The sequence below is a fragment of the Corvus hawaiiensis genome, chromosome 7 (genome assembly GCF_020740725.1).
Source record: "Corvus hawaiiensis isolate bCorHaw1 chromosome 7, bCorHaw1.pri.cur, whole genome shotgun sequence".
Taxonomy (NCBI): domain Eukaryota; kingdom Metazoa; phylum Chordata; class Aves; order Passeriformes; family Corvidae; genus Corvus; species Corvus hawaiiensis.
The window spans coordinates 19,038,724-19,062,208 of NC_063219.1; the positions used below are offsets into that span (position 1 = coordinate 19,038,724).

At 40.1% G+C, this 23,485-nt stretch overlaps 1 protein-coding gene across 1 annotated transcript in view; it reads left to right on the forward strand.

Annotated features, from left to right (window-relative positions):
• Positions 1–815: 815 nt before the first annotated feature.
• Positions 816–23,485, forward strand: part of OLA1 (Obg like ATPase 1) — a 98,384-nt gene continuing 75,714 nt past the window's right edge. The window contains exons 1-4 of the mRNA XM_048309513.1: positions 816–901; positions 1,135–1,235; positions 2,909–3,052; positions 12,729–12,856. Of these exons, the coding sequence (XP_048165470.1) occupies positions 1,135–1,235; positions 2,909–3,052; positions 12,729–12,856 (373 nt within the window). The 5' untranslated portion in view covers positions 816–901. The remainder of the gene's footprint in view (positions 902–1,134; positions 1,236–2,908; positions 3,053–12,728; positions 12,857–23,485) is intronic.

Sequence of the window (23,485 nt, forward strand, 5' to 3'; positions counted from 1 at the left end):
TCTAGTGGTGTGCCTAAGCATCAGTGCTCCTTAGAATTCAAAAAGCACATGGCACTTCTCTGGGCATTGGGTGTTTCACCTTTCCAGTGCTTCCTGCGCTGGTGCAGGATTGATGGGTGGGCAAACAGAAGACCAGGACCTTAGCCTGGAGGAGGCTCAGGGGTGATCTTATCACTCTCTACAACTCCCAGGAAGGAGGTTGTAGCTTGGTGGGAGTCAGCCTCTTCTCACAGGCGCCCAGTGACAGGATTAGAAGACATGGTCTTCTTCAGCTGTGCCAGAGGAGGTTTAGGCTGGACATTAGGAGGGATTTATTCACAGAAAGGGCGATTAGATATTGGAATGGGCTGCCCAGGAGGTGGTGGAGTCACCGTCCCCTGAGGTGTTTAAGGAAAGACTGGATGCGGCACTCAGTACCATGGTCTAGTCTACAAGGTGCTTGGTCATAGGTTGGACGCGATGATCTCAGAGGTCTTTTCCAAGCTCACTGATTCTGTGATTTGCGCGCAGCGTTCCTGCGGCTGCCCGGCCGTTCCGCCGTGGCCACCGCCGCTGCCACCCGGGGCCGCGCCGGGCTGGGGCCGCGCCGGGCTGGGGCCGTGCCGGGCGCGGGCCGCGCCGGGCTGGGGCCGCGCCGGGCTGGGGCCGCGCCGGGCTGGGGCCGCGCCGGGCTGGGGCCGTGCCGGGCGCGGGCCGCGCCGGGCTGGGGCCGCGCCGGGCTGGGGCCGTGCCGGGCGCGGGCCGTGCCGGGCGCGGGCCGGGGGTTCCCCCGCCCTCCCGGCGCGACCTTTCCCCCGCGGCGCCCCCGCCAATGGCCGCGCCTCGCCCCGCCCCTTCCGCCGGCGCATCCGCGTGCGAGGGGCCGCTCGCGCTTGTTGCTCCGAGGCGGCTCCGCGCCGAGGTGAGCTGGGGCCTCGGCCACAGCCGGGACCGCCCGCCCCGGCCGCGGGGAGCCCCGCACCATCCCCGGCCGCCGCCGCGGCCCCGGCGGCCGCCGCCGCGCGGGTGTCTCTCCTCGGCCTTCCGGAGGCGGAGGCCCCGGCTGGGCCGCTGCGCCGTGCCGGGAGGGGACGGGCGTGGAGGGTGCGCGAGGGTGTCGCGGGGAGCTCAGTGTGCCCTCCTCTGTGCTTGCAGATGCCCCCGAAAAAGGGAGGCGACGGGGTTAAGTCGCACCCGATTATCGGAAGGTTCGGGACGTCCCTGAAGATCGGGATCGTCGGGCTGCCGAACGTGGGGTAGGTGTTCGGGGACGGGCAGGGAGGCTCCTCGCTCTCCCCGAGTTCGCCCCTGCGCCGGGCAGGGACCCGAGGCGCTGTCTGGGCGCAGAAAGGTGCGGATGCGAGCTCGGGGACACAAGTCTTACTGCCCAGTGATGGACTTCTGTCTTTAGCTGGAACTACTTGCAGGTGGAGCGACGCAAAACTGGCAGCGATAGGCAGGTGTGTACGAGTCTGGACAAGATTATAGGGGAGGGATCAGAGAAAGGAAAAGTCTTAATAATTGCTGAGTTTCATAAAACACCATGTCCTTTGTATTTCCTTATTTCCACTGTTGTGTTTGTGTAATGCATGTTTTTATGCAAATACTTAGGCACCCGTGCACAACAAATTCCTTTAATATTTTGGGATGATGTGCTCAGGAAGGGGTTAATTATTCCGTGTCATTGGCAGTGAAGAGGACTTTCTTGAAACTTCTTCAGAGTTTGTAGTGAGACAAGCCTAAGTGACAGTTTGGAAGAGATGCTGAAACGTTAATCATTGATTTCTGTCATGCTTGTCATCTGTAGTTATGGCTCCTCACAGGAGCTGTTCTTGAAAAGGAGGATGAATTGATTGCCTGGAAGATACACATGTGAAACCTTTTGGTATTAATTCGTGTATCCTGTTTACTAAGAAAAGGTCTCAGCATTCTCAAACTTTAAATCTTTAACAAATTAGAGGACAAACCTTTGTGCACGTCTTAAAGCTGGAAGCATTGCTTTCTTATATTTTCATTATAATTTATTTTATTTTTCAGGGTATAGCTAAGACGTACTCCATAAAGGAAATAATTAGCTGTAGCATTGTATGGCATGTCAATGGGGATAAATAGCATTTTCAGTTATGTTGTGATGTAACTTTCAAATAAAACTGTTAGTGACTTTTGAGCATGTTGGCTGTATGCAGAGCAGCTCTGAAAAACACAACAACCTGAATATTTATGGTAGAAGATTTGGGAGTTAATAAATCAAGAATTGCTCTTTTGGTTTAATAAATGCCAGCTACCAAAGTGATCTGCCTTTTGGTTTAAGGGAAAGTGTTCTTTTTTTTCCCTGATAGTGTACTTTTTTCCACTGATATTTAACAAAGATGAAAATAGTTTGGTAAGGTTCAACTGTATCTTCATATGAACAGAAGATTACTTTTAATTGATTAACTGATGTGGTTTGCTTTCTGTGCCGCTTTTTTTCTCTTTTTATTGTTGACTTTTATTGCTTAGATACTGAAATTGTACAATGTAAATAAATCTGAAGGAACAATACCCTTGTGGAAAGGGTGAGTCATGGCAAAACTAGTTCAAAGAAAAGTTTCAAGCATCCTTATGGGTGTCTCACTGTTCTTGAGGAAAATGAGAAATGGCCAGTAGGGCTGTGCATTGCTTTTGACTTAATTTTTTTTTGCTGACATGTGTGTGCAATATACGTACTTAGGGGAATTTTAAAGGGTAGGGGAGAGAGGTAACATCATTGGGTTTCAGTGGGGCATTACAGGTGCGTGTGTCCTCTGCTGTAATCGGGGGAATGGTCACTGCTGTTGAAGTAAAGAAAAAGCTCAGTACACTTTGGGTTAGAATAAGATCTGGTTTTATCCAGTACTTTTAAATGCTTCTGAATTGAACTACTTTAAGAATGTGTGTATTTCATTGATAGGAAATCAACGTTTTTCAATGTGTTAACGAAGAGTCAAGCGGCAGCGGAAAATTTTCCTTTCTGTACTATCGATCCAAATGAGAGTCGAGTACCTGTGCCAGATGACAGATTTGACTTCCTGTGCCAGTATCACAAACCTCCGAGGTAACTCAGATTCTTAATATTTTTCTTCAGTTAGGCAGCTGAAGCAGTATTGGCGAACCAAAACTTTTCATAAAAGTTTAATGCAAATGTAATGTCTACAAGTTTGTTATTGACATCTGTTTTAGAATATGAAATTATATGTCCACCTGGATTATACCTTTCCCATACCCCCAGTATGGCCTTTATTGTATGAGAATGATAAATGTAGGAGCTGTCAGTCATTGCTCAGCACCATTTGGTGATTGGCGTTCCTGTCTTTGAAGATGGTTGCTCCCAGGTGACTGGGAGGATCTTCTGAAGAGGTTTGAAAAGTGAACAGTAGTGGACATACCTAACATGTGTAAGGTTGCTAATTTGTAAGATTTCCACCCTATACTTTGTATCATTCAGAATATTGTATGCGCTGTAGGGAGCTAAACAAATATCTGTCATTATCCCTGCATCCTCAGTTATTTGGCAGTAAGTTTTATGGGCAGTCTTTTTTGTCCCTGATTTTCTCTCCTTTTAATAGGCTCTGCTACTTGTTCTGTGGTATATTCAAGGATATTCCTACACTACATCTCTCCCGATTCTTTCATTATTCTAGGAGTGTATTAATTTTGTCACATCAATTTTTTTGCTGTTGACTCTGTAATCTGCTCTGTATGGTCAATGTGGGAACTTTTTTTTGCTTGAACAGCAAAATTTAAGGTGCTTCCAGAAAACAGAAACTTATATAGGAACTTGTGACTCATTAGTTTCAGTCTGCAGTTACTTGCAGAGGTATCTTGAATCAAGTGAGTGTACATAAATCATAGGGCAAACTAGCGTGCACATGTGCTTTTTTTAACTCTTGGGCCTCAGTTTTAGAGCCAGATCTCACCTACAGTTAAAAAAGATTTATTAGTCGCTAATCAAAAAAATCCATTTTCTGACTTGATTTTCAGGTCTAAACAAGCTGTTTCCGTCTGTAACTATTGTGCAGTTTTTAAATACTGCATTAATATGAAGCTATTTGTTTAGATGGATTGTTATAACGTTACCTTGTTTTTCCTGCTCAAGTCGGTGTTAAGTATGATGGTTATGGCATGGATCTTAAAAACTAAACTGAATTAGAGACAAAGTTTTGAGGCTGTTGACCAGAGATAATGGTGTGGCTTTGAAGTTTTGTTGGAAATTTTCTTCTAAATTGTATTATTAGTGCTGCTTTGGCCATGTCAAAAATCCCCTTTTCTTCTCACTTGGCTATGAATAGCTACTCCCAAATTAATAGTTGAAGTGACAAAGAGATTATTACCTCTCCCCTCACCCTGCCTTTGGCCATCTATCGTTACAAGGAGTGCTAAGATCATAAATACCTCTGTGTTCTCTGACTAGCAAATTCTCCTTCCCTCCCTCCCCCCTTATCACTCTAAAAATATTAATGAAAATAGTATATTTTCTGAATCTGTATTCAGTAAATATACTGAGTTTGATAATAAGCTGGATGATCAGCTTTTATTTGAATGGTCTTTTGACTTTCTACAGACATTTGTTACTTAAAGTCAATGGATGTGGGCATTAGTGGATAGTTATATCTCCTGAGTTCACTTATGCTGCTTATATGATCTTTGTATTTCACTGTAATAGTAATAAAGCAGAGATAATTAATGATAATCCAGTAGGACAGTAGACTGAAGTAACATATTGGGCTGTTTGTGCTTGTTTGCCTGAGACTAACTTAGGAAAAGAAGGCTGTAGTCACAAAGATACGCTACTGAATTGTAATTTAAATGTCTTAATTTCTCTGTATAGTCTTGATTTTGTTCTTCATCTTTATGTAATACGTTCTGTGGTAATTTTCTACTTGTTTGGTTTAGTAGACGTAATCCATCTGTGCATGCAGAATGTTTTATAAACAGTGAATTCTCTTTAAATTGGACTCTCGTCTAGCCTCAAGATTTTGTCTTTCAAAATCTAAAACATTTGGGGTTTTTTTTCCCGTATGTTACACTTAGTCTTCACATAACTGCAGTCATTGTTGGGAGATAGGGAAAAGAAACAAGGGGTGACTTTGTCTTAACTGAAATAAAGTATGACAGTACAAAGTGATCTTGCCTTGGTGCCTGCTGTGAACCAGGGCAGGGGAGAGGGACAGGGCTGGCAGTTGCTGTCGGTCCCACTGAGCTGGGATTGCTCTGCTGCAGCTAGACTGACTATTGCCAGGGACATCGCTGGTATGAGTTTGTGGCTGCTCTGCCGTTGGAGGAGGAGTTGGGATCTTCAGGTACTGTTTGTTGCTTGAAGATCCGTTCCTCTCTCGAAAAGAGGAGAGCCTCAGCTTCCTTGGGACTGGTGTGCTGTTACTTGTTAGGCCGTGCTGAAAGCTGACTGGTATTAATTGGAAATGTAAATGTTTGTAAATTAAATCACATAGCCAACAATTTAGAGACTATTACCTACAGGTAAATCTGTACTTAATAGATTAAGGTACACTGGCAGAACTTGTAACCTGTGCTTTTTTTCTTTCTGCAGCAGTGGGATGTATGTGACTGTTGACAATAAATAAGTTGAGTGATATAGACTGTACACAGAAGGTGGGCTCTAAGAACTTATGGTTAAAACTGCTATGTTGTTGCCAAATGATATAGATTATTTCTTTGGGCTTTAGTGTTACTACTGCTTGCTTTTGGCTGTGAATGAAACTGGATACTAAAAAAAAAGAAGAAATCTTAATATATTAAACACAATTCTGAATGCTTGTTATTTTAAGGTATTTGTTTATATTATGTTACTAACTTCATGTATGTATTTAAATGATTTATTTGTTTGTTATAAATTTCATACAATATTCAGTGAAAACTCACTTGTTACATTGTGCCCATGTGTAGCTTCTTCAGAAAGGAGAGGGTTTATTTTTTTATTTTGTTGTCCTCCTACCCCTGTTCCCCCAGTATAGGTACTTTCAGGCAAGGTTTTACAGACTAATGATTGGATTAGTTCCAGTTTAGTTTTGGAAAGAGAGTATTTTCTGTAGACTGATTCACTTCAGCAGGAACTAAAGCAGAAAGGTGTATTTCCCCCCCACCTAATTTATGAATCCTAAGTAGGTAGCAGAGGATGAGGTTTGCTAATTTTGTAATGGAAAAGAGATGTTTTTCATCTCAACAAGTAGCTCCTGACATGACAATTACGACACGGAAGCCAGAAACGGTTGCTCTGTTAACTGAGTTAATATTTTATGGGACGTCGTGTGTTTAGGAGTGATGGGTATCTCTCAAAAAAAAGAGCTGTGTGTATAGTGCAACTGAAGAAATTTTAGTAACTTAATAAAAGCTTTGATGAAGCTATTTTCTTGTGTATTTTTGTTCTAAATTTAATTAAAATGCTGCTTAATCACCTTAAACTTAAAAATATTTTTTTTAGTGTAAGTATGTCAAACTCATGTAATTTGAACAGTGATTTGTGTCCTAACTCACAAATAGCTTGAAAGCCTCTGGGTGCATGTACCCACCACTCTTAGCTCATATGTCCTCCTGCCTATTGCCACAGCTGTAGTGTGCTGTGCCTGACCAGGAGATGTGCCTCAGGTGACTCTGGAGTCCAGCCTCACAATGATTTTCACTGAGGTGGTGGAGGAAACTGCAATTTCCTCTTTATTTGATTTATTTTGTGCCCCAATAATCTCCTCACTGCAATTATTTGCATTTTTTCTACTTTACTCCAAGCTACATGACTAAAAGAAGTGCTCAGGAAGAAGCACAGTAAGCCTAAGGTAAATAACCTACAGCCTAACTGTAAGTAATTACACCCAAAGACTGCATTGGCTGATCGAAATCAATCTGTCTGAAAATATTAATAAAAAAAGTGATGTTAAAGTGTGGTGTTTCTGGTTCCTCCCTTGCTTAAAGTCAAATGAGGTTATAAGCAGGAGTGAGTCAAGAGAGGATGAATCAAACTACTTAAAAAGTTGTCAGTATTTGTTTCATTCCTTGTTTTCACCTGTGAGTTGCCTTGCACACATGCATTCACAAACACAAAGCTTATTGCAACCACAAACATTTCTATTTCACCTAGACTATTTCTAATCTATCTTGGATGTCCTTTTCAAACTTAAAATTTAAAGCAATTTTGGTTATCTCCAAGGAGGATAATATCTAAATTGCAACTACCCCTCTTCAAGTCTAGCACTGTCCATTATAGTTGAGGATCTCGATCCTTTTTGTCAGCAGATTGCTTTGATTTGTTTTTTTGCATTGCAGACAATAAAATTCATTCATTCTGATCTTTAGTGCTCAAATGATGGTTACTGTACTAAATCTGAGTTAGTTCCATTGCTGTCTAGATCATGAAAGTCTGCAATATTAAATGAAAGTTCCCTTGAACTCATTGTAGGATAGCGTACTCAGGTACGTGATAAAGTTTTAAAGTCAAAATTATGTAATCAGTTGCTGGAAAGTATTTTGTAGAATCCAGATCAGCAGTGGGACTTTCTGAGGGACATCATTTGGGACTTAATCTATGTTTAAGAGGAACATTTACATAAATGGAAACCACCTGTAGTTTCAGAGTGAGAGATCAATAACTTAGCAGGATGTAAATCTAACATATCATCATCTGTAAAAAAATTGCATTTCTTTACAGAAAATGACTGAAAATTGGTAACTATATCCTGTTGTTAATGTTATTTTTCCTTAGGTGTTACTAAGTTTGCCTGTTCTTCAGTTTGTTCTGAGCCTGCTTAAATCAGCTGGGCTGTGATGCATGTTCTAGCACTGCATATTTGCCAGCAGTGAATGAAAAACCTTAAGTAATGGTGACTTGAGCCATCTTTTCTGCCTGATGGGAGAAGGCAAAATTTAATTAGTTGTATTTTGTTGGTGTGATAACTTACTGAATAGTTTGAGAATGCAGGTGTTTGGTATGTACAGGACATGGAGTATGTGTTGTAATCCACATTGAATCTCTTACCTTGTTATAATTCATATAAGGGCAATTTAATTAGCAGATATTTCACTTCTGGTTCATGTGCTGTTAGGTTCAAGTCTTGTTTGTCAGTACCGTGGATAAAATGCTATTAATGAAATCATTCTTGTATAGAAATGGCCAGGGTTCATCTGCAGTACCTAGTTCATTGGAAGCAGATTCTTTTAACTGTCCAGTGAGGGATTTTGCTTACATTGGTCAAAACTGCTTGCAAGATTGATTGCAGGAGTTGTAATAGGGAGTACAGTCTCCTGGAAGAGGGAAGGACTGAACTGTTTGGAAATGAGCCAAAAATAGCAGTGAGGACAGACTGAGAGTTGAATGGCTCTTAAAGAGGTTGTCACAATATACATGTTCTCTTTCTATGTTGCTACATTTACTTCAGGTCATTTGTGAATGCTAACAGATGACTCTGACTGAAGTTGTATGAATTTTTGGGAAGGAGGAAGAATTTCTCTTTTCTAACAGACTTAACGTAGCTGCTTTTAAAGGCAGAAGAGCCTGTGCGGGAAGCAGGAGATGAGTAATACATTTGGCTTTACCGAAGAGAAAGGGGAGCTGGACATTTTACCTTCATACTGAAGAATCTGGCCTTCTTGGTTGTGGGACCTAGGACCAGGTAGAGTTTGAGTTGAGAGAAATTTCTTGAACTATTGAAGAAATTAGTAAAAAGCGAGTGTGTTATGAGTATTATCATCAAGGCTTGCTGGAAAACTACTGCGTTTGAATTTAGTTGAAGCTTTAGTTGAATGAAGTTGTCATGTGGCTTTCCAGGGTTTCCTGGTGGAGGTGAAATTTAAGTAAACTGTATTAAATGCTACAGAGAAACTAATGGGATTTTGGTTTCATTGAAGAAGAGAGACTGTGGAAACCTAGAAGAGTGAAAATCCAGGGAGAGAAACAGCATTTCAGTTATCATGTTTCAGTTGAAGTCACAGCTTCAGGTGTGTGCTGACTGTGAGTTTTTTCAATAAAGCAATTATTTGTGGAAACTCAAGAAATAAATGTATGCCTCTTCCCCTCAAATTTTGGAAAAAAAATTATGCACAACAAATTCCAGATACTGTGTGTATATACATTTTAGAAGCAAGAAAGTAACTGGTTGCATTAATCCATTCACAACTGCTGTACTGGACAAAGAGGTCAGGTAAAGAAACTCCTCCTGTTTAAGTAACTGGTTTGGACTGAAATTTGAAACAATGAATTTGAAACTAAGTTTGTGAAAAAACTAAGTTAGTGAAAAAAAAGCTTCACCCCCTGCACAATATGTAACCCTATGGATACATAAGCCTCTTACTCCTGAAGTGCCCTAACCACCAGACTGCAAAACTGTACTTTGTCTGGCCCAGTGAGTCTTGTGCTCTTTACTGCATGGTTGCTCATACAGTGAAGGTAGCACACTAACACAAACGCAGTGCTGCTGTTTTTCAAAGTGGGGTAAAAAACCCCTGCCCAAGGATTATACCTGTGGTTAAAATATAGAGATACTTCTGGACTTGGTGTTCTGTTTCATATTATAAATCCTTCTGACGTGCTTTATGGTAGCTTGGTGTTGCACTGATTTGTACAAATGATCAGTTGATGCCACCTGTTCCTGATGATCGTTTGAGGCTCAGTGACATTATGCTAATGCTGACTAATGAATCCTAGGAAATGGAAATTAATTTGTTTAGAGGAGGAGAAAAAAGAAAAGCAAAATGCAGTTAAGTCTTCAATAAACCATATTCAAGATATACGGTGCTTTCCCCCCATTCTGTGCAGTGTTCTCTGTTTATTTCGTTTCATAATGTTTACTCTTTGTCCTTCAGAGTACAGGCAAGTGTGACTAGCTTGTGCCTTTTTCTGCTTTTCTGTGTATTCATCTTTCTATGATGAAACAAATTTAGACCTGGGAAGGTGTCTGCCAGTGGGGATTCTTTTAATTTGCTTGGAACGTGAGCTTTGTGATACCCGAAGTGAAGGTGAGAAAGCACCCTGGAAGCCCACATACTTCAAAGGACTCTTGCTTGTATTACTCAACTGTGAAAGAAATGTGCGGGGGTTTTCTTTCCATTGTGTAGCAAATGAGGTTGATTCTGGTGATAGAGTGACCATTTGCATATGAAGGTATCTGTCTTGCTCTAATGTGGCATCTTTGTAGTGAAAGTGTGAATTGTTCTGATGGCTGGCCAGGAAGTTAATCCTACCAGAAAGGTGAGAGGGGAGCATAGAACCTTCCTTACACCACCTTTGTTTTCCTTAAAACACAGTTTAAAATTACAATGGAGAAGGGCTTTACAGAGTGGCATTTTTCTGTCTTGCTTTTGAGTGAGCGTCAAAAACCAAAGACTGGGAAGTTGCCGAGGTTTCTTTTGAAGTATGTTGGTTCTCTTTGTGACAGGCAAAAGGATTAATGCACTAATAGGTACTCGCTTCTGTCTTCAGACTGCGAGTTACTATTGCTAGTGCCTTAAATAAGGATTTGCTGTTTCTGAGTTTGTGTAAAAAAAAAAAAAAAAAATAGTGGGACAGTCATGTTCTTTTGACTGCATTCCACGGCATTAACTTGCAGCACACAGTATCTGTCTTCCCAAGGATGAGCCCTTCTTTTCATGGGCCTAGTGAAGTTTAAAGTCAACATAACTGTGTACCTGAGTTAAAGTAACTTATTGTATCATGTTACATAATTGCTTCTTTCTAAGTACGTCACAAAGATATTAATTATATGAAACATGTCATTAAGTTCCTAATTTATTACACCTGACAGGTTTAGTGACACTTTGAACTTCACCTTGGTAAACAAAAAGATTTTGTCCAGATCTTGTATTGTGAAATTATTTTACTTGAAAGAAATAATTTTTCTTTGGAAATGTTAGAGCAAGATTGAAAACAAAACCTTTAGGTCAACCACTTTTCCAGAAATAATTGATGTTCCATACTCAGACAGATTCTAGTGAATCATCTCTTCCCAAATTAGGGAGTTGATTTGAAGTGAGGAAGGACATCTGCTGATACGTGTTACTTACAGTCAAAGGGAAGTGGGGTAGCACCAAAGAAAAAAAGTTGAAATTGTGTTTTGTTCTACCTAAGTCAGTTGCTCTGAGCAGAGACAATGATCCATAGATTTCTGTAACTACTTTTTTTTCTGTCTGGACTATAGCTGCCATACCAGGCACTGGGATAAGGAGAGAAGGGTGATTTTCCTGCTGGTGGAGTTTCCTGCTGTTACAGATTTGACAGCAGTCTTGTCATATATTTCAGTATTTGAAAAAACGTATTTATCAGCATGTTGTGACACTGATAAAAATAAAGCTCATTTTGGGCTGTGGACAGTAAAGATTTCAGAAGTGTAATAGTGCTCAGAGAGGGTTTCTGTGAGGGCTGCCTGGGTCATTCCTAGCCCTCATTCCCACCTTTGTGGTTGTTTCTGTCTGTGAGCAGCACTGCAATGGTAGGTCTTTGGAAAAGGCATCTTAAGGTAGACCACAGAATTTATATCTTTGGATTTGAATCTGGTGTTGAAGAACACTCACCGCAGAACAGAACACTCCGCTTTCCAACTCAGTTCTATCCGCTCATGCCGGCTCTAGGGTGTGTCTCACCCCTCTCGCTGGGGCTGTGCAAGCCGTGGGTTTGGGTGTTTGCCGCTATACTTACTGCCAGTGAAACAAACAGTGAGCTATTGTGGTAGTCCTAGCACAGCGCTAATGAAATGTGATGGTGATAAAGTGTTTGATGGGAATGAACTGCTGTTCCAGCTACTTATTTTGAAGCCATCAAGCTGGAGATCGTGAGGCTGTGGTGTGTGGTTTCTGGTCTTTCACAAGTGAGGGATTTGCAGCATTTCAGTGTGGTTCTCTCTGCCACTGTTCATGATGATGATGTCATTTGCATAGAACATATGAAGGTGCTTTTAGTCAATGCCATATCACAAGGTTTTAGTGGTTTCTTGGGTTTTTTTCCAACTCACCTGGATTTTGAGAAGTAATTTGGTTTAGGGTGTACATGTAAAGTTTAATGCCACTAAGTTATTTGTTCATTTAAAAACAAGCTGAGGATTTGTGGAGGATAGAAGGTTTGAAGTTTATAAATTTCCCATAACTTTAAAAGCTTTTTTCTGTTTTTTTTCAGCTAATTTGAACTTAATGTCTATTCTGTTGCTATATAAAATGTCATATGAACATGTCTGCTTAACCATTTGCTGTTCAGTCTGGTGGAAAACATGACAGCTGTTTACATTATAATACCACCTTAACTTATCTGCCTTTTTTCCAAATTGTTTGCATAACCCTGATCACTGCTAGTTTAATCACCAGTGTATTAAAAAAACCCCTGCTCTTGTCTTCTGAGAAAGTTGCATAACTTGCTGAACTAAATGGTAACCTTAGAGGTGTGCAATAGCAGAGCACAATGGCCTTTTGTGTCTTACCCTTTGGTCCTGGGAAAGCTGTGCACTACACATGATATATCTATGCCTCAGTCTTCCAGACCTGCTCGATTATTGTATAGTTGTCTGTATGATTCCACATTTCAAAACTAGTTTACTTAATTTTGCATAAATATTTACAGAGAACTTAGAGAATGGGTGTTTTACATACAATGGGAGGAATTTTGTCTTACACATTCCATACTGTGATGTTTAACTTGTTCCAAAAAAAAGAAGTGTTGGATTTTCATGTTCTGAATTTATTTCTGTGCCCAAAATTTTGGCTAATATGCTTTAGTAAGGAAACATTTGACTTTTATATTTCAGCAAAATTCCAGCATTTCTGAATGTGGTGGATATTGCTGGCCTTGTGAAAGGAGCCCACACTGGACAAGGCTTAGGAAATTCCTTCTTGTCTCACATAAACGCCTGTGATGGGATCTTTCATCTGATGCGTATGTAAACTTATTTATCTGTTTTTTCTAGCTTAAGGACAGCATTGTTGTACTGTAATTAATAACTGTGGAGCAAATATCCGTTACAGTTTTAACCTTTACCATTCAATTCAAAGCCATCAGGTCTGTCTTAGGTTTTCCAGCCAAGCCTCATCCTCTGCTATCTAACAGGTACACCTTTCTTCATTAGCATTGTGCTGAAGACTTAAACTGGGAAATCTGCAGTAATGATGTGTTTTCTTTTGCCAGCAGTGCATGGCAGTTTATTTAATTTCATGAAGAAAGAGGAATGGAATATGTTAGTAAAAGACAGAAATGGAAGTAGAAATCTGCTGCTTTTGTGAATCCTTAAACTTTCCAGTTCCTGAGAGAATGAAGTTTGTTGCTTTTACCAGGGTTTGGTCCAAGTTCCTGATGGACTGTGTATCTTTGGGAACCAGTGCCCTGAAACCAGCTGTCAGTTTTCAGCCTGGTGGGTGGGCACTGAACACTGAATCTCTGCAGTCACAGTAGAAAGTGGCTTAAAAAGAACTCAGGCTAGCTGCTGCTATTCAAGGGCAAGAGGTAGGGTGTGGATACAAAAATGCTGCTAGCAAGGATTTTCTTGCTATTTTCTAAGTCCGTGAGAGACTTTTCTCTCTCACAGAAGAGGTAGCAGAGTTATGTAAACAACCAAACACCTGCAGCCTTGAAAAGTCTTGTTTATGGTACAGTAGAAAAATATTTTGACAATGGATGTTTTAGGATTTTAGCCAATCACCCCCAAGGGGTGGCTGGTCCTTTGTCCAATTAGACTATGAAGAAAAAAGTCTATAAAAGAGTTTGTAAAATAATTAAATAAATCAATCTTGCTGCACAATTCCTGCCTGCTGGATCTTTTCTCCTCCTCCCTATGGCTGCAGGACACGGCAAAATACCTTAGGGTATTTTTTTTTAGTAATAGTAGGGGACTGGAGGGTGAGACTTGTATGCCAGCAAGCTGGAAAGAAGGTGTTGCTGAAGATGAAGAGAAGATAATGATAAAATCTTGGTAAGAAGAGCTGTGGCAGGAACTGATCTGGGTGTGGTGATGCGATACCTTTATTGTATTTTTATATAAGTTTTCTGTACCCCAATGGTTCATCCCTACCTTCCCCACTCCTATTCCCAGGTGGTTTGCCCCAGACCCAAGCCGCTCCCCCGGTGCTCCCTACATGGTTGTTCTCCTCCCCTTGTTCTAGCTCTTTCCCTATCAATCACCCAAACCGCTCCTGTTGTTCCCGAAGGTCCAGCGTCCATCATCTGAAACCTCCCAATTTACCCTTACATGGTCCTCATCAATCCCCTCAGACCCTACCCCTCTAGATACCTCCCCCTTTGGAAATCCCCTAAACCTCGATGCTCCATTGGGGCATGTGATCCCTTTCCCTCCTCCCCTTGGGGCTATTGGCCCAAGGAAATGTCTATCCTCATCCATATCCCTCCCTTAGAGATTTCTATTGGTCCCCAGTTAAGCCATCCCCATTGTAACACCTCCCTTTCTAAGAGGTTCCCTGGAGCTGCTGGAGGCTTGTCCCCTGTGAGTTGCCTCCAATAAAGTTGGATTATCCCGTGTGGCAAGCCTCCTTGCTACTTTTTATCCTCTCCCTCGTTGGGACTGCTGACAGCCACTGTGCCTGGAGCTTCAGCTCCCGTGGGCAGAGCTGAGCTCCTGAGGAGCAGCTTTAAAGCCAAGAGCCTCCAGCTGCTCCCCACTCCTGTCGCACACCACAGGGGTTAGCCTGGGCAGTGGTCAGTGGCGGTCATTGTGACAGCTGGGGACTGTGCATTTTCAAAGCATGAAAAATTTAGTGTTTGTTTTCATTTTGATTTGATCTGGAATAAATTTTCACCTTTGGAACAAATCTCTGGAACAAATTTTCAACACTTTCACTGAAAGTGTTGCTCCCCATCTTTATGCTGTCATGATATGCACTGCTACTGCCTGTGGTAATGGCCAGCATGGGAAGCAGAGTCCTTCAGAGAATTGGTCTTTTTCTTATTTATGGATGCCAGGCAGGAAGTCAGAAGCAGCTCGTTGTGCATTTGTGCTCTAAACTTCAAGCTCTGCATGCCTGAGTATATTGAAGAAAAGCTTGTTAGACTTTGACTTAGCTTGGCTCAGTTGGTAATTTTGCAGTAAGCAGTTTGAGAATTAACCAAGTCGTATTAATTAAGGTAACAATAGGTAAGGAAGTGGCTTGACAAGAAAGGAGAGCTTTCGTTGAGTATGATGAGACAAACTTTGGGTAGCTCACCAAAGGTATTTTATAATTCTAGGCTAAAGGTTTTGATCCCATTTTCTTTATTTGCTGAGGATGTGTTAAACTGTGTTTTCTTTAGGACAGAAGGTTTATTTGTGGGTTTTTTTAGCTTCCATAACAGAATACACTGTTGTTACCTCTTTGTGTTCTGAGATGTTTTTTGGAGAAGGATGTTGCCTATCAGTTGATCCACCACAAGGCACACAGGTGAGCTCTTACATGGCATAAAGATGAGGACAAATGTGGTCTGTTTCCACCTGGCTAATTCTCTACTTTCCTTACTTCATTTAAAAGAGACAGTCCCCCCATCTTGAAATGGCTGTGAATTTTCAGCCTTCAAGTTTCCATATCCTTGTTATACTGTTCCTTCTCCTGAGAGAAGTGGTTTTCATTAAATCAATAAAAACATTGTTTATATGTCTAAAGTATATTTTAATATGTGCGAAGAAACAGGCGACACATGGCAACCACACATGGTAGGGTAATAGGACAAGTAAAAGGAGAGGTAGGTTTGTGTTGAGCACCACTGTATTTTTATACATGATTAGTGACAGTATGAAGTAGACTCTCTTAGCTCAGCAAACAAGGCAATTATGTCTTCCTCTTGCAGAATGGAGCAATCCATTCTTGGGTTTTGATACTTTATTTGGGTTTTTTTCTGTAAAAGTGCACAAACTGAAAATGATTTAGTGGTATTTAAACTAAACCAGTTGGTCTCCATACACTTACAAAGAAAAATTAAAAAGAATTAAAGAAAAATTAAAAAGAAACTGGTTATACCAGTTTCTTAGGGGTAAGGGTGTCATTTACTTCTGGCCACATCCAGTTATGAAAACCTGAGACAGGTATACTTCCTTGCTTACTGACTGAGTGAATGGGGGATGAAATTTTGAAATGGTTGTCTGTCCTGGATAATGGTGTTTGCAGTCCCATAGTAACCTGACATGTGCTTAAGGTACTTACAGCTTTGTTAATCTTCCAAGTTTCATGGTTTAATTAGAAACATTTCTGACAGTTCTATTCTCCATGTTTCAGGTGTACTGCAGTTTTAACTGAGGCAGCAATGTTTTTTGTAGTGACAGAAGGCAGGCTGTTTGAAGGTTATGGTAGTGTTTCTTCCACAGTTTCATGGCTTTAACCACCTTTCAACTTTTATGGCAGACCTGTTGCAAGTACTTGTAGAAAATTACTTTCTTTGTATGGTGAACTATAAATGGAAACTTTGTTACAAGTGTAAATTTACAAATTACGCTTAAACAGTGCTTCAGTGAGGAAAATGGTAGATATCGGTATTTAGTCCCTGCTATAGTAGCTCTGTCAAGTTTTTGAACGTACTGGATGTTAAACATCCAGAGCCCTTCATGTTTTTGAATTTCTCTTCCCACTGATATTCTGCAGTCCTAGTTTTCTAGAAAATATGTTTCACATTTTTCTCTTATTTTTAGTTTCTTTAATGAAATCCAGTCGTTCTCTTCAAAGGTACAGAGATTGGGAGGAAGCTTGTCTGTAAAAGTACTTTGCTATCAAACTCTCCTTTTCAATTAATAAAAACCATTAGGGTGGGATGCCAAATGTTTGAAGTACGGCAGGCAACACTGGGTTTTGTGGAAGAACCTGAGAGCTCACCTGTGCCATCCCCTGGTGTGCCAGTCCTGCAGAGGATGGTGTGAGCTGCCTGTGGTGCTGGGGGAGTGTGGGCAAGGAGGGCTGGGAAGCTCCTGCTTTGCTCCTCTGGAAGTGCTCTGACTTCACAGCAGAGGAGCTCCAGCTGCCTTTTAGCAGCAGGCTTGGGAGTTTGGTAACTGATAATCCGTGAAATCTTGTTCTTTGTGATAAGAGTGAAAGAACTATGAAGCTAGGTAAACATCCCCTGCAGTCTTACAGAAGTGACTGGTGTGACCAATGTGAATGGGTTCCTAGAAAGCTTTAATTGCTTTTACTCCAGTTTTATGTTTGTTAAAACTGGAAATGTTTAGTACACCCCCTGGTTCTGCTTCCTTCAGGGTTTTAGGTAACTTCTAAAGCTGTTTTGTCATTATTTAAAGCTTTGATAGCTATGAATCATGTCAGATGAGTAGTTTATTCTTACTTGAAAAAAGCACCAATCAAAACTGAGTTTGACAATATTTTTGCATATTTTTGCTCAGAATTTGAAATCAAGTTGACTTAATTTTATTTTTTACCATCATGAGTGTTAATGGCAACTTGCAGTAATACTGCCAGTGTTTTGATTTGCCTGCAAAAATCAAAGTGATGATAAAGTTATTTAACTAAGATACGTCATCCTTTTTCACTTTTTTTGACTTTCTATAAAAATGTTCTATTTTCTATATAAAGATGCTAATCATCTGTAGCTTTTATATACTTGAGGCATGATGCATTTTCCTCCCATATTCTCTAACAAGAAATCATACCTGCTGATTGCTGCTCCTGAAATCCAACTGCTACTGAGAGGAGGGATGTGAGGATATCACTTAGCCACACTCCACTGCACTAGCATTTCAGTGAACAAAGTATGAGTTACATCTCATCCTTTTCAGCATGTGTGTTCTGTGCTTTGGGAATCACAGTGGCTCAGTTTAGCTTGGCTGTGTCACTTCTAATATCTGAAGCTGTTTTTTCATCTTTATAATGGGTCAAAATTCACCTTGAACTGATGTAAACATATCTATCTTTAAAAAAATTATTGTCTTTGACATATTTTTGTTCAATTTTTTGAAGATGCTTTGGTTTTGTTTTATATTTATATTTATTACTAAGTGTAATTGACACCTGTTAAAAAAGGGTTGCCTCTTTACAGATACAAACCTTTCACTCCTAAGCCACTGAAGTTTAAAAATAGTGCACACATATTAAACTTGTTATTGTTACACAATCAAAATGTATCATGCATTCTATTTGAGTAGATGATAGTTCCTATTGAAATTTTCTCTTCTTATTTATTATTAGAGTAACTGAATTAAAGTGTAATAAAATATTTGGAGTGGCTCACAGTTCAGCTAAACTTTCAGTTGGCTTTCAGTAACTTCTCCATATTAAATCCAGAAATTGTGAAAGCTTTCAAATTAAACAGGCAGTTGTGTCTGTGTATTAACCTAATGCTTAGGGTTTGTTTGTAGTTTTGTTTGTTCAGGATTTTTTTTGGTTAAATATTGTACAGTGTTTTGATTTTGAGAAAAGGCTTTGCATAGGAGATTTTTCTGTTCACAGAGTTAGGAAAATGGCATTCCTCTACTCCTTTTAGCAAAATCATCACCAAAAGTGAAATAATTTATATTTGCATGACTGTTCTTGCATTGCATGTTGCAATTTCAGGGTATCAGGTCACAGAAATAAATGAACTAGTGGTGATTGTCCTAGGCCATGTGTAACCTGTCTTTGAATTTTATCTTTCCATATTCAGATACTAAGCCCACTGTTTTGAAAAGGAAGGGAGGCTATTAACAAGTTTATGGAGATGGATACAAATTTGCTTATCATTAGCTTTTCCTCATTTAAAGAAATGCTTTTGTTGCAGGAGAGGAGGGTTTTTCAGAGGTCACTTAGCTGTGTTTTACTTCGGAGCTTTTATTCATGTAGATCTCCTCCCTACAGCAGCAGTTTTGTACCTGCAGGCAGAAGCAGAATGCACATGTAGTGAATGATCCCTGGCTGCATCTCATCAGGCCTTTGCAACCCTCTTGGTACTGTACCACATTCTGTGGTGATGAGCGAGGCTGGGTACAGTCCCTTCTCAAAGCAGGTGAAGTTAAGCTCTGTGGCAAGCAATGTTCTAGAGGGGAATTCCATAAGCATAGGAGTCTTCATTCCCCTTTTAGATAACTGAAGCAAAAGGAAGTGTGTTGGAATAAACTTTTTTTTTTTTTTTTTGTTTGAACACCGTATTCAGTTTGAGGCAAAAAGACCCCACAAAACACTTGATAAAAAGGGATTTGAAGAGACAATGAGTCATTGAAGACTTATTCTCTAGACGTACTGCATTGACACAAGATTTCTTGCAGGGAAACACATGGAGTTGTCATTGGTGTTGTGTACTAGATTTAAGCCATCTTGGAGAGCTAATGCTGTCTAGTGCTGCAAGATTTTTCTCACTGGATCCAAGGATGGAAGCACAGCAGACTTTTTTTCTCAGAAATAATGTTGGTGGAGAGAAAAAACATTTGTACAGACGTCTGCTCAAAGAAGCTTCTTGAGAAATGACCACGTAGGATTGGAGTGTTTGTGCAGCACCCAGCAGCAGAGGCAGTGGATGTAAATGAAATGGAAGTAGATTGTGTGTCAGAGCAGGCATCACAGTGGCCGTTGTCTTTCTTATGTGCCTACTCTTTGATGCACAGGCTTAGGATGAAGGCTGATGCTTAAAAGCAGTTGTTTGTGGATGATGCTCAAAAGCAGTTGTTTGTAGAAGCATCTGAAGAGCAGAAAAGGACGTTGTGTGTGCTTTGGATACTAGTACATTATTGTCCAAAATGTTGCTAGTGGAATTAAAGGACCGGGATGGGATTCTAGTGAATCTTCTCTCATGCAGTTTCAGTTACTACTACCTTGAAACCTATACCTGCAAGAGGGAGGGAGGCATTTTGTACACCAGCATCCTGTTCAATAGATCAGTGCCAGTGCAGGATCGACTAGCTTAATTTGGCCAGCTGTGGAAAACTTTTAACTAATCAGATTTTTCACTTTGGCGAGAAGATAATTATGGGGAGGGCAATAATCTCATATGCTGAACAATTGCAGAAGAACTTTGCAAGATCTGTTATTGTCCTTGAACATAGTGTATTTGAGATACAGGAAATCACATTGTAAAACCACTCTCATCTCCTGTTTTATTGCTGGTGTTTCTTTCCTTTTGGTGTGCATACATGAAAAAAAATTGTGGGTTTGTACCCCACAACAGTTTGCAGTATGTTGTTTGGAGCTTTGTCTCCAGCAGAGGAGTGAATTTGTTTTCCTGGGCACGTGGTTGTCGATTGTGGAACAGGTACTGGAAAATGTGAGTTAGCCTTTGTCTTTATTGAACAGTGAATTACATTGTCAGACTAAGTGAAAGTGATACCTGAGCTTTAATCCATATTCCTCTAAGGCCAGGTAGTTACAGTTTAAAGCACAAATAAACTCAGGTAAGGTTTTAAATAGGTTTCATTCTCCAATTTCTCAAAAGTAATTGTTCTGAGAGCTGAATAAGCCTCCCCAAATATATGGATATTAGGAGCAAAAGTTTATATGTATCATTTTAGTCCGTAAAAATTAAACAAATGTCTCTCAAGGATATACTTTACTTCTTCAGAAAGGATGAGAGCTATGAATGTTCAAATACTATGTTACTAATCAAACAGTCCAAAATTTGTTTTATGTTGAGGTTGCCTTTTGATGTCACAAATTGAATTTTGATTGTATAGTACCTAGGAGGTTTCTCTTCAGTCTCAAATATTGTAAAGTCTGTAATTTTATTTAATTACTTATTGAGAAGGAAAACTACTGTTCGTGCATTCTTCCCTGGCCTCTATCATAGTTTGATAATGCTAGATTTGTTAGTATCGCTAATTGAAGTGACAGTGGATTTTGGAATCCACATTGTCATTCATCTTTAGCATAATATCCTATGTCTTTTTATGTCCAGTTTCTTTTTTGTATCAGAACAGATGAAAACATAAAATTTCCTGTCTGTAAGGCCACCACCCTTGCTAGAGTAGCAGCATCTAATGCAGTTCTATTTATAGATGGAACTTGTTAAGTTTCCTCAGCAGGGACTTAAAGCTATGACCTCGTAGGCCAGAAACAGGAGAGCTACCTACTGAGCTACAAGGGCAATCTCTCAATTCTAAAGAATACATAGAAAATTTCTAATATACTGTACTGTGAGTCATAACGTACTTGACCAGTAAATCCTCCCTCCCCTGAGAATAAAGACCAGGCAGGCTATCTTTATTGAGTCATTGCTATTATTTGACCTACAACTACTTTTATTATAGTTCTGTATACGTGATTTGGCAGTGTGTAATTGCTATTTAGGCAATGCAGATGAGTTTTTCCTCTGTAATACTTTAAAGAAATCATCAATGTGTGATAGAGTTGGGGTGTCAGGTGACTGTTCCTGAAATACATGTTTACCTGTTTGAGTGGGTGTCTTTGCTGATGGTGTAGGGTATCCTGACTTTTTAAAAACAGTGATAGTTTGATAATTTATTAGCAATTTTTTATTTGCTGTTCCATGGACTTTCTTGAAAGTTTGAAGGGAAAAGTACTGCAGATGGATTTGATTTGTTTTTCTAATGTGAAATGTGAAAGCCTGTTTTCCTTTGGTCAGAGGAAGGTTACCTCAGAAAAGGTAAAGTAACAGTTCTTTGTGAGACTGTAAGAACAGGAAAAGATAAGTGGCTGAGTATTTTCACTTTAATTAGCTGCATGATCAGAAAGGTGAGTGGTCTGTAAACTGAGAATATTATAGCATCCCTTTCATAAAGTTGCTTTTGAGAAAGTGCCTTCATTTTTTTAATGCAGAGTTTTAAGGAAAACTTTAAGTTAGATAGGTTCCTAGAAGCACTTCTGTTTCTCAGTTGAATCATAGATGGCTATGCTTCCTAACACATCTGAGGGCACGGTGTGCCCTGGGTTTGCAAACGACAGTAGGAGTTCGCTGTTGCTGCTCAGGGGCTCTTTATTGCTGTCCCTCATTGCTCTGCAGTAGAATATGCAGTTGAGTCAATACCAGATGAGCTGAGGTGACAATTTCCGAGGCTTATGTGACTTCAGTATTAAAATAGACAAGGAGCAGTTTACTTATGTGATTGCTGTGTACTGAACAGTGGAGTAACTGCTGCAAATGAAGACCAGGAGGGCTTTGGGTTTCTTATTCTGGTGGTAAGTTACTTTTCCTAGACAAACTAAACAAGGCTTCTGAGTTAGTTAAGATATGCTGTTGTAAGACTTAATTAATGTATACCTCCTTTTTGTTCTGTGTCAAGCAAACTTTTCTGAGATCCTTGGGGTGTCAGTTTAGAGTTCCTTTGTCTTTGCCTATGAGAGTTTGAGACTGTTTAATAAACTGACAGAGAAACCTCTGGTTCAGTTTCCTTTCAGAATTGCTATTTATTAATGGAGCAGCCTGGTTTCTACAATGACCAGAATGCCACTTTTAGAAAAATAGGTGTCTGTCTTTGTCCAAGTCATATGTTGTGCCAGACTTGTACACTGGATGAGAAAGTCTTCAGCGAGCTGAAGCAGCTCCGTACTCCGACATCTTTCCTCATGGATATGCTGCCACTTTCTTCTGTGCTGTTGGAAATGATTGTGAAACTGTGTAGTGAAAGGGCTTTTGGTTTTTAAAAATAACCATATTCTTCTTGCTGGGTTATTTTAAAAATAGGTCATTTCTTTAATCAGATTTAATATGTAATTCAGCAAACAGTCATGCTGTTCTAGCTGAGGGAGCATTAATCTGAGATTGGTAAAATGAAAAATGTTTGTAAAAAGGCAGCCATAGGAAATATGTGATGCCAGTTGTATCCTTCTTTTTTTTTTTCCCTTTTTTTTTCTTCCAAGTTTGCAAGACAGGCATGTTTTCTTTCAAACCTTGCATGTTGTCCACTGGAGTCTGAAGAAACCTGACTTTCTTATGACTGTTATTTATGCTGAGATGTTATTGAGATGCAGGGTTTGGTTGCAGATGTGCCTTTGTGCTGTTGTAGTGCTAAAGTATTGATGTGGAAATCTGCTGGCTTCTTTTGGTGAGCCTTTTAATAAAGATAGTTGGTATGTTTTCAATATGTTTTCCAGACTTTTTCTTCTGTCCTGATGAAGTCCAGCTTCACATTGGCTGAAGATGAAGTTTTGCTTCTCTACTTGGGTTTACAAGGAATTATGTATTAACCAGTTATCAATGGCATCTCAGCAGAAATTATTATGGTCTAGTTTTTTTTTCTATTTGGTACTTGTCACTCTTGTATTTGCTCCTTTCAGTTTCTCTCAGCTATTTTTTAGTGTATTTCAAGATGAATTTTTATCCTGATATCGTCTGCAGAAAACAGAATTAGCAGTGGGATGGATTTAAGTGCTGGGTGTTTGTCAGCAGTAGTTGCTAGAGCTTCTTTGGAAACTGTTGCTTTAGTTTTGATGCCAGGGGTTCTCTAGCCCCAAACAGCACCCTGGAGCCTCAGTGCCTGGAGACAATTAACAAAGTATCAAGCCAAACATTTATTTGTATTTGTGAAATACCTCAGAAAGGCTACTTTTGGTTCTTATTTTGGGTTTTACAGTTAAAGTGAAGCTTCATCTGTTGTTGATAAAATAGCAAGAAGATTCTTCAGAACCTCAGTGTTTATCTTTAGGTATGTAATTAAATTTCTGA